Source organism: Dama dama, chromosome 31 (assembly GCF_033118175.1).
Source record: "Dama dama isolate Ldn47 chromosome 31, ASM3311817v1, whole genome shotgun sequence".
Lineage (NCBI taxonomy): Eukaryota > Metazoa > Chordata > Mammalia > Artiodactyla > Cervidae > Dama > Dama dama.
In genome coordinates, this window is record NC_083711.1 from 42465440 (window position 1) to 42481179 (window position 15740).

At 36.1% G+C, this 15740-nt stretch overlaps 1 protein-coding gene across 8 annotated transcripts in view; it reads left to right on the forward strand.

Annotated features, from left to right (window-relative positions):
* Window positions 1-15740, forward strand: part of NSUN3 (NOP2/Sun RNA methyltransferase 3) — a 56172-nt gene that overhangs the window by 12058 nt on the left and 28374 nt on the right. For 7 of the 8 annotated variants that reach the window (XM_061134079.1, XM_061134078.1, XM_061134080.1 and 4 more), the window contains 2 exons: window positions 6417-6571; window positions 7346-7467. In XM_061134079.1, the coding sequence (XP_060990062.1) occupies window positions 6417-6571; window positions 7346-7467 (277 nt within the window). Of the gene's footprint in view, window positions 1-6416; window positions 6572-7345; window positions 7468-9322; window positions 9383-10013; window positions 10089-15740 lie in introns of all 8 variants that reach the window. The other variant, XR_009691508.1, reaches the window with a different exon arrangement.

The window sequence follows — 15740 nt, forward strand, 5'->3', positions numbered from 1 at the left end:
GCCCTTTTTACATCTAGTTAGCTTTTGATGGTAGAGAACATTAGAAAGACTCTTCACTGAATTGCTTTTTCCTTTCTCCCTCTGAGCCTTTTGCACACCCTGCAGGTACCATTTTCCCCTTCTTCCCCTTTGCTAATTCTTTTCCATTCTTCAGGTTTTCACTCAGAAATCAACTTTCCTAGAAAGCCTTCCAAGAGCTCCCTGCATTAGATGCATCTTATTTTTGGAAATAATAACAACAGTGATAATTTTGAACATGTAGTAGAAAAAAGAAAAAGTAAAGCCGAGACTCCAAATGCTATTCCTGAAAAAGCTCAATGACTTTTTCAAGAATTTGTTAAATTTATCCCCTTTTCTACTTAGATGAGGGAAAAAAAAAAAAAGATTTGGTTTATTTTTGGCAATTTAAGCTTGAAAATTAATTCTGTCTCAATGTAGTGAGTCTGAGACTGTGTGTGTGTGTATATATACACACACATATATATATATGTATATATATATGAAACTTGGATTGTAATGCCTTATATTATATATTTTTTAAAGTTTAACCAATTTAATCCTATTTCAAATAAAACCTGTCTAGACCAAACTGTAATATAGTATAAAGCTGTATTTCAACTGAGAGTTACTTTAAAATGCTGAATTGAGGATCTTGACTAAAGCTGCAATTTAATGAAAAGCTGCCCTGATTTTCAGTTTTAGCAATTTAAATATCTTTATTGTAATGCCATATTTTATATCAAGTAAGCCACATTTGGTGAGCATATACTATCTGTGAGGCATTACATGGTAGGTGTAGAGCTCTGAAGGATATAGAGGTAACTAAGACTTCTGTTTCCTGTGATATGACAAGCTATTTGTTTTAGCTAACTCTCCTGTTGAAAATAACTTAAAAGTGTGGGATATAATATTAAAGAAAAGCAAAATCTTTTAAAGTGTGTTAATGTTCTCCAAATACTCAGTGGCCAAAAGTTAACAGTTTGAGAACCTGGGAGGTAAATTGAGCATCGAAGCTGGGTTTTCACTTGAGAGCATTTTTTTTTTTTTTTTTGCTTCACCTGGAAAACTTATTGCTTCATGAACATGTGTGGATACAAGAAGCCAGAACCTGCTCAGTTAAAGCATCCATCAGAAGATTAATTTGTATAAACCTTAGACTCCAAAATACTTTTCCCTCCAATAAGGTAAACTAGGAAGAAATTGTCTTCTCCAAAGAACTGAAAGGAAGATTGTTTTCAGTTTTAGTGGTAGGGGAGAAGTGGACATACCCTCTGAAACTTTGTAACCAGAGCTAAGCCAGTATAGACCATTATGGTGAAGTTGCAGAATTATGGAGATAAAAAACCATCTTAATAGCAGCCAGAGAAGACAGTCTACCTTCAAAGGACAACAGTTGGACTGAGGAATGACCTCTGAGTGTAATAATGGAAGCTGGCATTCAGAGGAATGATGTTTTCAATGTGCTAAGAAAAGATGACTGTCAATCCAGAAATACATTCATCAAAATATCTTTGAAGAGAAAAAGTGAATTAGACTTTTCTTTTAGACAGAGAGCAAGAGTGTAGTTTGTCACCAGCAATTCTGAAGGAAAAGGGAAAGCCATCTTAGGTGGAAAATGGAAGATACAAAAAGAATTGAAGAAAGAAGAAAGTGAGAAATAAATGGGAAAAATCTAACAGTCATTGGATATAGAAGACAATGATAATAACATTTTATACAGTTAAAAAATATAAGTGCAAATAAATCCCAATACATAATGCAATAGCATCTTATTTAGGAGGAAATGTTATGAGATTCTTGTATCTTTTAGGAAAAATGGTGGAGATTGACTTATTTTAAGTTTTTCTTTTACATATGCATGTTAAATGCTTTAGGGTTACCTCTAAAAGAACAGAATATAAGATATTTAAACCAGAAAAAAGAAAAATGGAATGAAATTTAACTGAACAATAGCCAGCTTGATTACAAACCCTCGTACATTTGTGTTCCCTCCTTGCATGATTTACTTCCTTTTATTTCCCACTCTTGCTTCCCTGGGATCATACCCTTCTGTGATGTAAACTTTTGTCTTCGGCTGTTTTCTAGTGATTTCAGGCTAAGACAAAAGCTTTCAGACACCTATACATAATCTGCATTAGTGAATCCTCTAAAAAACCACCCAAAATTAACAATGTAACTAAATAAAAAAGAATGTTCTACCTGTACAAATGAAGCTTTAAGGTGATTTTTCTAGTCCTTTCTGAAACCCCTCCCTAAATTGATGCCATCCTCTGAGTTCAAAATCCTTCAAGCTAGGCTTCAGCACTATGGGAACAGAGAACGAAAGATGAACAAGATGGGTTTTGAAGAGGCAGAGAGATCAGAGGTCAAATTGCCAACATTTGTTGGGTCATGGAGAAAGCAAAGTAGTTCCAGAAATAAATCTATTTCTGCTTCGTTGACTATGCCAAAGCCTTTGTGTGGATCACAACAAACTGTAGAAAATTCTTGAAGAGATGGGAGTATCAGACCATATTACCTGTCTTCTGAGAAACCTGTATGCAAGTCAAGAAACAATAGTTAGAGCTGGACATGGAACAGTGTACTGGTTCAAAATTGGGAAAGGAGTATGTCAGCACTTTATAGCGTCACCCTTCTTATTTAACTTATATGCAGAATACATGATACAAAGTGCCAGACTGGAGGAATCGCAAGCTGGAATCAAGATTGCTGGGAGAAATAACCACCTCACATATACAGATGATACCACTCTAATTGCAGAAAGTGAAAAGGAGCTAAAGAGCCTTTTGATGGAGGTGAAAGAGGAGACTGAAAAAGCTGGCTTGAAACTCAACATTCAAAAAACTGAGATCATGGCCTCTAATCCCATCACTTCATGGCAAATAGAAGGGGGAGGAAATGGGAGCAGCGACAGATTTTGTTTTCTTGGGCCCCAAAATCATTGTGAGCAATGACTGCAGCCATGAAATGAAAAGACTCTTGCTCTTTGGAAAGAAAGCTTTAACAAACCTAAAGCGTATTAAAAAGTGAAAACATCACTTTGCCGAAATAATTGGTGTGGTGGTTAAAATTGAAAGATGATCTTGAGGTCTCACAATTATAGACCTTGCTTTAAAACTAGGTGTTTATTTAGTGGAGGTTGGGATGTTATTACAGAGTTTTTTACAGTGGAATGACAATCAGAAAAATAACAACATATGTATATATGTGTGTGCGTGTACATATGTATACATATGAATATATGTATATACAGATATTTTTGAGCAAAGACTTTACAAAAATTTTTCCCACTTTACATTAGAATTTCACCTTCAGTTCTCTGGCTGGGTTCACCTGGTAACCTGAGAGAAATTGTTACTTTGTTTCTAGACTTGTGATAAAAATGACCTTGATTAGTTAAAATGCATGTGCACTGGGACAAGGAATAAATAAACCCTAGAGACCTGATGGGGATGCCATGCTTTGGGCTTGGCTGGGTGTAGTGACTCTTGTAATTGGTGTAACTGGGCATGTCCCAGTTGACTGGAAGCAATGACTGTGGAGTTGTTAGTCTTTCCCAGCATCAGGGTCTTTTCCAGTGAGTCAGTTCTTTGCATCAGGTTTCCGAAGTATTGGAGTTTCAGCTTCAGCATCAGTCCTTCTAATGAATAGTCAGGGCTGATTTCCTTTAGGATGGACTGGTTGGATCTCCTTGAAGTCCAAAGGGATTCTCAAGAGTCTTCTCCAACACCACAGTTCAAAAACATATGATTATTAATGACAGTTGTGTGAATGCCCAGAAATTGGCAATGGTTGAATAAAAGAGGACACATTTTTTTTCTGTGTACTATTCATCAGCTTTTAAAAATGATTCGCATCTCTGCCGGTTGACTTGGTGGTATTGCCTTTGAACTATTAACATGTGGAGAGTCAGGAGACAGAAAAGTGTGTAAATAGAATACTGTATATGCAGGTAATTATATAAGCACATGTATATCAGGTTAATAATATAGGTTCCTTTTGATGGGTGGTTGGGCAGTTGACAGTGGGGAGATAAAGAGTAAGATGGAAAAAAGACACTGCAAAAATATTATATAATTCCATTTATATATATCCATTTATATATTCCATTTATATCCATTTATATCCATATATCCATGTATGTGTAGGTGTAGACATAAAGAGATGTGGTAGGATTATTTAATGAAAATGTTAAATGATGCTTATCTGAAGACTGAGTTTTAGGTAATTTTTGGTGTTCTTTATACTTTTGTACATTTGAAAATATACTTGTCTTTAATATTATAAGCAATTTATGTTACTATAATAAATATATATAAATATTTATAAATATATTTAACTACAGGAAAAACAAAATAACTTTTCTATCAGGGAGAGAAGAGTTTGCTAACTGCCTTCTGTTTCTGAGAAGCAGCATAGCATGGTGCTGAAAAGCAGGCGGGCTCCGGAACCAAGGTGTCTTGGTTTCCTGTTGTGTAAACCTGAGCAATTACTTCACCTCTCTTTGCCTCCAGTTCCTTATCAGTAAAATGGAAATGATAATAAAATTACCCACCTGAGGTGTGTGAGGATCAAATATGTTACTACATGTAAAGTCTTAGAACAGTGCCTAGCCCTGAATAGGGACTCAAGATAATAATTACTACTATGAGAAAGTGAAGATTAGTCACTCAGTCATGTCCAACTCTTTGTGACTCCATGGACTATAGCCCACTAGGCTCCTCTGTCCACGGAATTCTCCAGACAAGAATACTGGAGTGGGTTGCCACTTCTTTCTCCAGGGGATCTTCCTGACCCAGGGATTGAACCCAGGTCTCCCACACTGCAGGCAGACTCTTAACCAACTGAGACACCAGGGAAGCCACTACTACTACATGAATTGTTAGTAATCATTACGAGCATTTCTTGTTACTCCTTTTGCAGTTCAGTGCTAAAAGAACTGGTGCTAAAAGAACTGGGCTTCCCTGATGGCTCAGATGGTAAAGAATCTGCCTGCAATGCGGGATACCTGGGTTCAATCCCTGAGTCGGGAAGATCCCCTGGAAAAGGGAATGGCAACCCCACTCCAGCATTCTTGCCTACAGAATCCCACGGACAGAGGAGCCTGGCGGCCTACAGTCTGTGGATTCGCAAAGAGTCGGACACGAATGAGCGACTAACACTAACATTATGAATATTTCTTGTTATTCCTTTTGCAGTTCTTTGCTAGATATGGGCTTCCTAGTGGCTCAGATGGGAAAGAATCTGCCTGCAATGCGGGAAATCTGGGTTTGATCCCTGGGTTGGGAAGATCCCCCGGAGGAGGGAACAACTACCTACTCCATTATTCTTGCCTGGAGAATTCCATGGACAGAGGAGGCTGGCAGGCCACAGCCCATGGGGTCACAGCGTCGGACACGACTGAGCGACTAAGCACATCACACATGCTAGATGTGTTAATTATCACAGTTGATCTTTTTTTTTCCTTCTAGTTTCATTGAGATACAATCAACATACAGTACTGTATAAGTTTAAGGTGTAGCATTTCATCTTAACAACCACTTTGTAAGGTAGGGGTAGTAAACTTTCTCCTGTATTCTGTTAGGGCTTCTGACAGTGACTGACATAAGACAGAGCTACAGGAATAAAGCATACACGTGTTTTTTCTCTTGGCCTTGACTCCCTGTCACTGGTGATAAGAATATTCTTTCCTCTTATAGGGAGGGTATCTTTCACATGGGAGTTCATCTCCTGCTTTCAGGAAGAAAAAGATAGGTCAAATGCCCTTCCCACATCTGCTGTTATTCAAGTGCTTTTAACTCAATCAGTATGCCAAAACAGCATATTTTGCAGTGGAGTGTTCTAAACTCCTTCACTATTATAGTTCCCATTTTACAGATAAGGAAAGTGAGACTGTGTAGGAGAGCTGAGTCAGTTTTCTGGAGTCTCACAATTCTTAATTTGAGCCTATGCCTTTCTTATCATAAAGCCAGTTACACTTTACATGCTTTTTTCCACATGCCACATACCTTCCTTTATTTAAAATCAAGGTGTTCTGACCTGGAAGGAACTTTATACATCATCTACTCTTAAGAGCTTTAGGAGAGAACTATGTCTACGGTTTTGGTTGTATAGTATATCTTTAGGAATCTCTAATTCTCTAAAGGTTTTTACCTTCAGAATTAAATTTGAATGAGTAAATGGTGAGAGCTTCTGAGAGGCTCTGTAGGCATGACTATGGTAAATGTTTTATGAAGTGTTTGTGAGTGTACTCAAGTCTTTAAACATAGACAATCATAATGTTTACCTCTTAGCCCTGTTCCTGTGTAATTGTAATGAACCAGTGTATTTCTGAAATTTATTTGATCAAAAGTGGAAATTTAACAATTCTATTGTGTTCATTTAAAAAAAATTTTTTTTTAATCCTTTATATTTAGGTTATCTTCATTGTAATGAATACGATAGTCTGAGATTGAGGTGGCTGAGGCAGACGTTAGAATCTTTCATCCCACAGCCTTTGGTAAATGTAATTAAAGTGTCTGAATTGGATGGCAGAGAAATGGGAGATGCCCAGCCTGAAACCTTTGACAAGGTACTTTTATTACATTGTGACAGATTGATAGACTCCCAGTGATCCTACTGTTATGTTGCTTTGTTGTGGTTATTTTCCATCTGCTTCGAGACATAGCTGGATACAATTTCTCAGTACCCTGGGAAATTCTGATAAAGTGAACATGGGAGCAGTTTTTATTTGATGGTCAGCATGTTCAAAGGAAGCAGTAACATTGGGATTGGGGATTATAGAATGCTTTTTATTTCCAGGTACCTCAAAGATACTCAGGAAGAGATCAGATATTATCTGAGTCGGTACACAAACATGTGCACTGTATTGCTTTAATTCGGTAACATTTCGTATCAGAGTATGACAGTTGAAGAAAAAGACAGCCTTTCAGTAAACTGAAATTGAATTATTAGTTCTTAAATATAAATGCTGAGAATTCAGGAATATAGTAACATCTGTTTAAAATGAGTAACTTTAAAAAAATAAAATGAGCAACTTTTGTAAAAGTTTTTGCTGTAGTCAACAAGAATATGAAATATTAGTAGACATTAGTAGACTTTTAGTCCTCTTATTCCCCTTCTCCACTGAAAAAGACCTAAATGCTGAAGGTCACAGGAAATTCTTTTGTAAGATAGTAGTGAAGAAGTGTTGTAAACAACTTAGCATGGTGTATTTTCAGTTATTAAAATAAATTTACTTATTCATTTGCTAATTTTTGCCACAATTTCTGTAGCTTCCCTGTATCCTTTGTGTCTGAGGAGGTTTTCAGTGCATACTTGCCTTCCCTGTCATTTTTTCCTATAGGTATTAGTTGATGCTCCATGTTCAAATGATCGAAGTTGGTTGTTCTCTTCTGATTCTCAGAAGGCTGCCTGTAGGATAAGCCAAAGGAGAAATTTGCCTCTTCTACAGATAGAACTCTTGAGGTGAGAGCTATTAATACAAAAGTTTATTTTGGTTTCTAATATAATTTCAGTAGGCATGACAACACGTGACCCAGGGCAGCGTTGAAATGGAGAGTTTCCCGTGTAGGTGTCAGTAATTAATTCTCTGACGTCTGCACCCAGAAAATTCTCAGTCTCTTCCTTTTGAGGCTCATGTTGTAAGTCACCTCTGCCCTCGCACTCACCACCCCCTCGATGAAATCCAGTGTTGCTAAAGGACACAAATGATTTTATTGTGATTTGAAGTTGTTTGCTTATCAGGACCATCCAAAGCATGGGGTTCATCACTGTATTCTCTCACCAGGATGTGAACAGCCCCTCTGTAAGAGTAGCTTTGGACCAGGATTTTTTTTTTTTTTTTTCAGTAAGGACACATTGTTCTGGGTGAGTAAGAAGTTTTAGTTTGTTGTTAGCATTTATCTCCCCTCTGAGACTTTTCCAGAAAGGCATGACCACGGAGAGAGACTTGGTTTCTTCAGAACAGAGCCATCTGGGGACATCCTGCTTTGGTTTCAGAAGAGATTTATATTTATACCCTAATCCTAAGCAATTCCTACTGTTTAATGCTGAACCAAAATTCTTGGACCATGTTAAATATGCTTAAATGATGCTTTATCACTCATCACTTCTTACATGTTGAAGGAGAATGAGTGGCAGTTAATATGCCCTGCTGACAACATGCTTTACTTCCAGCTTCTGATTGAGTCACAGCAATGAGCATACACCATTTCCTAAGTGTCACAACCAACACTAATACATAGTCGTGTTCTTGTACCAGATTATGTCTCAGCTCATTCTGGTCATTCCGGGTAACACCAACCAGCCGGTCCTTAAAGCATTTCTCATCTTGCAATTAGACTATTTATTTGTATTCTTCCAATGTCAGCCCTTCATTTGCTATAACCCTAAGATATTTTGAGAATTGTTTTCCACCTTTCTCTTCTCTTTGGTTATTAGTTTGGGGATGTTGCATAGATCCAACCATAATAAATCTTTTTTTCTCACCTAAACTTCCTTGATCTGGCTCTTTAGCAAGTCACTCCTGTTATTCCAGACTTTGCCATCGTCATGCCTGGCACTGTAACAGGCCCCAGGTCTTTTGGTGCCTTATTAGCTTCATTATCTCTAATGTTTTTTAAACCTGTCAGCAGCGAGGCTTCCTGAGAATATCATTTTTCTTCCTTCTCATAAAAAATCCTTCTTGCACTCCTTTTTCTTTCTGTACCATACCACACTGTCTGTTTTATATTCTGTTTACTGGTTTTCTTCTGTTTTTATCTCAATTCATTATAATCTAACCTCTATTCCCTTTATTCTTCCAGATCTATGCTTACTAAAGTTACTAAACAATCATTAAATTAATTGTTATTTCTCAATTTTAATTTTGTTTGATCTCTTGATAGCATTTTTAAAGTGTATTTTATTATGCAACTGTTACATGGAAACACTTTCACTGTAAAAATTAAGAAAAAATACAAATGAAGCAAAAGGTCTCCTTGACCAGAGACCCAACTAAATACTAGCTTTCTTCACAAAGTTGACTATTGGACTTTGGTGTATACTCTTCCAACTCTTTCTGTAGCTTTTCTTATATATGCATAGAGAAATATGTTAAAAAATAACTGCTGTTATTATGTATGCATTGTTCTGAAACTGGCTTCTTCTTGTATTTAACATTCATTAAGTCTTTTTCTCATAAATCTATTTAGTTCTTGTCAAGTTCTGTGACATTCAACAAGGTTAGTCTATAATATTCGAGTTAATTCTCTGTTTTTGGATATTTACGTTCTTTCTTTTTTACTTTTATAAACTATTCTTTGTCTCATTGGACACACAGGATAACATTTTTATTGATTAAGTATCAAGAAATGGAATTAAGAATCAGACGTTTTAATAGGTACAGATTATTGAATTTTAATTGGCTATACCAGTCTACATTTTCTTTTGTACTTGACTTTGTTGACTACTTGTTCCTTCTTAAAATATTCCTTTCCCTGATTTTTGTGATCATGTGCTTTACTGGCTTTCTATTTTCCTTATTGGCTCTTACTCAGGTCGTCCCATAAATTTTGGGTTTCCTTCAGCTACTGATGTTGGCCCCCTTCTCTGTTTATCTGATGGCTTCAGCTGATATAAGATGCAGTCTGCCAAATATGTGTCTAAGCTTAGATCTTTCTTCTTAGCCTCACACCTATATATCCAATCATCTATCAGAGATCTCCAAGCTCCTCAGACACAGAGAACTGAATTTGTCTAGAGGAACGCATAATTTCAAATGCTTTCCTGTGCCCCTCCTCTGTCAAAATCAACAAAAATCAAATAGAAATCCCATCAACCTGCCTCTTTTCCTCTCCTCTCTATCTCAGTAGTAGATCGCTTTGCTGAGATACCATAGCATCGTGCGTTTGCCTAAGTCAGAAATCCATCCCCAAATCCTCTTTCTCTCATACCTAATCAATCACTAAGACGTTTCAGTTGTACCTGTTACATATTTCTCAAGCCCATTCACTTCTTTCTGTTGTTAATAGCCTAACCTGAACCCCTGGCAACTGTCACCTAAATCACTGCAACTGGCTTCTTCTGACTGCCCTGCTCACCTCCAGGTATGAGCTCTATTACTTCACTCCCTACAGTAAAGCCACATCTGGTGTGAAATGTAAATCTGATCATGTCATTCTCCTTTTTGAAGTCTGCAGTGGTTCCTCATTACTGTTAAGATTTCGGATTCCTTAGTATGATATTGAAGTCCTCTTCTTATTTCACTAACCTTACTATCTCAGGACTCTTCTTGCACTGGGTTCCAGCTGAGCAGTTTCTCAAACTCACCTTGCAGGGTCTCATTTCTGAGGCCTGTGAGTTTCCTGTTTCTTTCATTGGATTACTAACTCACTCTCCCCTCTCTTTTGGCTAACTCTACTGGGTCTTCAGGGATCAGCTCTGACGGACTGAAGCCTTACCTGATACCCTCGGACTGGGGTTGATATTCCCTTCATGTCCTTACCTTTATTTAAAAATACATTGATTGTCAGTTCTTTTGTTTGACATTTGCCTTGTGCTTGTTTTTTCTTCAACAAGACTGTACGCGCCATAAGAGGAAGGATTGTCTTATTGTTTTTATTCCCAGGTATGCAGTTTGGTATCTGGCATGTAGAAGAGGGAGTGGAGTCAGTAAATAATTGTTTAAAAACACTAAATTATGAGGGCTGAATATTTAGAATTTACACATGTAATTAAATTTATAGCAAAATTAATCTGACAAAAATAATCACATACTCATTATTGTACTACATGGTAATTAGGCATAAATGTAAAGCAGTTCACACGATTTATTTTGATTAGCAGTAGTTTAAAATATGTTAAATATTTTAAAAACCAAAGCGTGGTTTTAGTTTGTTTAGAAATGTTTAATACATTTCCCTTGACATCATGAAACGTTTTGATCATCATCACAAAGATCATGCATCTGTGTAAACCTTACATCCACACAGCCTTGTTCCCCAACAGCTGAGGCCTTTCTTTATTGTCTGCCCCTCTCTCCCATCATCTTCCTCCCTAAAATAAATGGCTTCAAAAAAAAAATAAATAAGTAAATGGCTTCAGTAACACATCACTTTAGTAGCATATTAATAGGCTGCAGAACTGACATAGCAGTCGCAGTGAATGTTGGTTTTCATGTAATTATACGTGATTGGGAAAGGCCATCACACCAGCCCCCTCCCATTCTTTTCCTTGATCTGCTAGCCTGCATTCAATGCCTCTGATGCTGGTCTGCCTGAGAGGTATCGGAGCCACTTGGCTTCGTGATTATGATGATAAATGGGAAAGAGCATGATACCAATGCTATAGTCACAGATAATGGTTCTTGTTCCCTGACATCTACAAATTTGCAGGTTAAAAAGATAAAGGAAAAAAAGTGATAATGCCAGCCACAATCTCTCTTTTATTTCCTGCCCTTGCCTCCAAAAAATGAAAAAAAAAAAAACTCTAGTAATTTTCTCATCAAAGATAGTCTTTTACTACTATGTCACATACAAAGAAATTTCTTTTCTCTCAAGTCTTCCTCATCTAGTTATTGCTTTACCATCTTTTAATAAAAGGCAATCCTTTTATTCCAGTAAGGAATAGAAGGTTTAAATGCAAGCACATGCAAGAGAGTGAATACATTGATGTGTATGAGTTTTAGTTAGAGGTATGAAGGATTGATACAGATCCTTATTTGCATTTGCAAAGAACAATTAGAAAGCAAGCAAGCAAACACTGCCTAGCCTGATACTGGAGATGGAAGATGGCACTCAAGAGAGAAAAGAAGTGAGAACGACAGTTAAGCGGCAAATAAGGAAAGCTTTTTGTTTGTACTATTTTGTTTGTACAGATTGGGTTTGTACGTTTCTGCATTTGTCTGCTGACAGATACGGTGCTCAAAGATATTTTATGCCTTCCATGGTTATTAGTCACATATCAGAAATCATTCATATTTACATTAAATAGGCAACATGTATAATATTCAGAATTTTAGCTTTTGAAAACCCAGTACTCTATTACTGATTATTCTACAGCCAAACATTAATCTTGCACCTATTGTTTATGAATGTGATACTTCGGTGAAAATCAATACCTTAGTTAAAAGAAGTTTCTTGATGTTAAAATTTTTAAAAGGAGTTAATATTAGTAGATATGTAATATTAACAGTTTTTTAGAAATTCTTTTAAAAAATTAATGCATGTATATAATTATACATAATCAAGAAAATAGTAATCTGATTTTTTTTGGCATGAAAAGCTTATTGGAAGGCATAGTGATGACAGGAAATCCCAAACCATATGAAATCATTGTACACTTATTGAGCACTCTTCAGTTTATCCATACAGAGGTAGAAAATTTAGAATCTTCTATTAAATTTATACAACATGAATATATAAGATATATACAACTCTCGTACATGTTTCAGATCATGAGAATGTGGGATGAAGATATAAGGAATAATTAATTGAGTCTAAGCCAGTTCTAGTCGTGAAGTGCCATTTGAAAGTATACCTTTATTATCATTTCTCAAAATAATTTCTGAGACTAGTCATTTCAGTAACGTACTATGTATGTGCACACTACATAAGATTCTCTTACCTCATTTTTATTTAACTACGTTAAGAAAACAAAATATGCTGAAAGTGATATAGACATAGTCTTTTTAGAAAGTGCCACATTTGTGCAAGAGAAGTTTACATAATTTTTAGTTGCAAAAGCGTGAACTGAAGAGTTTGATTTATAACAAAAATACAAGTGTCTTATTGCAGTAATGTATCATGTCACCCATTTCCTCAGAGGAAATCAATCATGCTTGAAATAGTGACCCCTTCTGGTTTTCTTTCTCACTATTTGACAAGTAAAATCAGATTTGTGAAGTCATTGAAAAAGGAAGCTTAAATTATTTGATAATGTTTTGCAAATTTGTATAAATCATTCAGATAATAGCCCTTAAAAAGTATTACTCTTACAGTAAGAGATATGTTTTAAAAGAAACATTAAAAAATCAATAACATCTCTTCTGTCATGCTCTTGAGCTGAGATGAGGGATACCTTGGACTGTGGAGCATGGTCTTCATCATTTATCAACACAGTGACCAAAAATTGATATGTATATATTAGAAGCATAATCTTTGGGCATATTGTTCTAACAGAATGGAAGATTTCCAATGCTGCTTCAGCAGTATGTATATTTTCTCTTTAAAGTTTAACTTAGTTAACTTTGCATACTATCCCTTATATGCTTGGTCATATGTTTGGAATCCAGAAAACAAAAGCTATTTTTAATATTATTGCTACTATCGCTACTACTGCTAATTCTCCTTTTCCTTTCCTCTCTTCCTCTTTGTTTTCGCCCTCTTTCTTTTTTTTCTTTAAGTGAGGTGGCAGGAGTCAGAAATTCTGAGATTAAAAATCTGTAACTTGGGCAAAGTATGTGTTTCTTTTTAATAAGAGTTTATAAATCAAAATATTCAGCATTGACTGAAATTGTAAAGGGTTGAGGAAATATCCATAGCTATACTTTCTAGCCATTGTACTTTCAATCATAAAAATATGTTTCCAGGGCAGATTGACAGTGTAAAAGACAATCTTGAAAATAAGATTTTTGTCAGCGTTTATTAAATACCTACTTTGTGTCAGGAACTTTGCTAGACATGAAGATACTGAAATACATGTGAAATGATTCTTGTCTTAAAGATCCTCGGAAGTTATCATCAAATACGGTATAAATTTAGTGATAGAGGGACTAGCTAGGGTGCAGAGGGTACAAAAGGAGGGACACCTAACTTTGCTCAGGTTAAAGATGGGGTGTGGGCATAAGAAGATACATTTTACAAAATAATCAACAGATAAATATCAATATTTAAACTGAAGATATTTTTCTAATAATTTTTCCTAATAATGAAAGTAATCAAGCCACATAAAGCATTTAGAATGTACAAAGAAATACAAAGAAGAAAATAAGCCATCCATTGAAAGAAGCTATTATTATTTGGATTTACTTCCTTTGAATACATACATACAATACTTACAATAATGGAAATCATAGTGATATATAACATGATATCTTTTTCACTTATTTCGTTAGGAGTATTTTATTTATTTATTTTTAGTAACATTTTATTATTAGGTAGTCTTTGAAAACATACTCTTCAAATGACTACATCATATAAAATCTCTTCATTCATTTATTCATTCAGGTCGTTAAGAGTATCAAAGACAGCTCTTTCTAATGATAGAATCTCATTAATGCAAGAAATAGTTACAAAAACATATCCCAGTGGAGATGAAAACTTCAGTTTTTTTTAAAAAATGATCCAGGCAAGAGTTTGATAATTCTTTGAGGAAGGAGTTAGCAGCTGGCCTGTGATCCATTTCTCTTTTGATCCAGGGAGATACTTCCACAGAAAGAAGAAGGGAGGTGACCCAGTTAAACATGTTGGTAACTGACCTTGGTAAATAGACTAATGAATTTTGCTAAGAGGAGAACTCTTACTTATGGCATACTTTGAACAAAATGTCCCTAGTTAGGATTGCCTGTGGTAAACACAACCTGGAGTCTATAGATTTGCGAGGCATGTTTTCCTGGAGAATGTTGTGTAAGCTATTCAGCTCCCTAAGGTATACTGGAGACGTGTGATGTAACCTAAATGCTCCCCATGTGTGAAGTGGCCCATCAATTTTGCTTCTAGAAATCATCTGTTATTCTCAGCTAGAAAACGTTCTGAGGCAGAAGCATGACTTAAGCCACACTGGATGTCTCTGCTGCTTTTGTGCCGCTTGATTGCTTATATACTTGAAATTATTTTAGTAAAGCTTGAAGGTAAGCTCTCTGGTTAATGAGAATCTGATTAGACAAGAAAGTCCTTTGTGTAGGCTCACCCTCAAACCCCAGCCAGTCATCTCTGATGAAACTAAATTGAGGAACATGATTTAGACCTGAGTCCCAAGTGCAAGGCTCTTATTCCAGTCCCACCTCTAAGTCTTAGAACTCAGTCAAATCACCCAGCCAACTGTTAGAAAGTAGTAGCCCTTCTGCTTATGTCCTCTGCAGGGAAATATGATTAAGAGGATGAAGGGAATTAATTAAGAGATTTCTTAATGTGGAAAAATCCTTTATAAGTAGAATAAAAGTTCTTGGCTATAATCTTAAAAAGAGGATGAAGGGATAGGATCCAATGTGCCAGAGCTCAACTAGGTTCAAAAGAACAAGAGAGGTTGTGATGTTCAGGAATTGTGACTTTTTTCCATTTTGCCTTTATCCACTAGTAAAAATAATAAGTAGAAAAATGTCTACTTCTGCTTTATTGACTACACCAAAGCCTTTGACTATGTGGATCACAACAAACTGGAAAATTAAAATTCTTTAAGAGATGGGAATACCAGACCACCTTACCTGCCTCCTGAGAAATTTGTATGCAGGTCACGAAGCAACAGTTAGAACTGGACATAGAACAACAGACTGGTTCCAAATTGGGAAAGGAGTACATCAAGGCTGTATATTGTCACCCTGCTTATTTAACTTATATGCAGAGTACATCATGCAAAATGCTGGGCTGGATGAAGCACAAGCTGGAATCAAGATTGCTGGGAGAAATATCAATAACCTCAGATATGCAAATGACACCACCCTTATGGCAGAAAGTGAAGAAGAACTAAAGAGCCTCTTGATGAAAGTGAAAGAGGAAAGTGAAAAAATTGGCTTAAAACTCAGAAAACTTTCAGAAAACTAA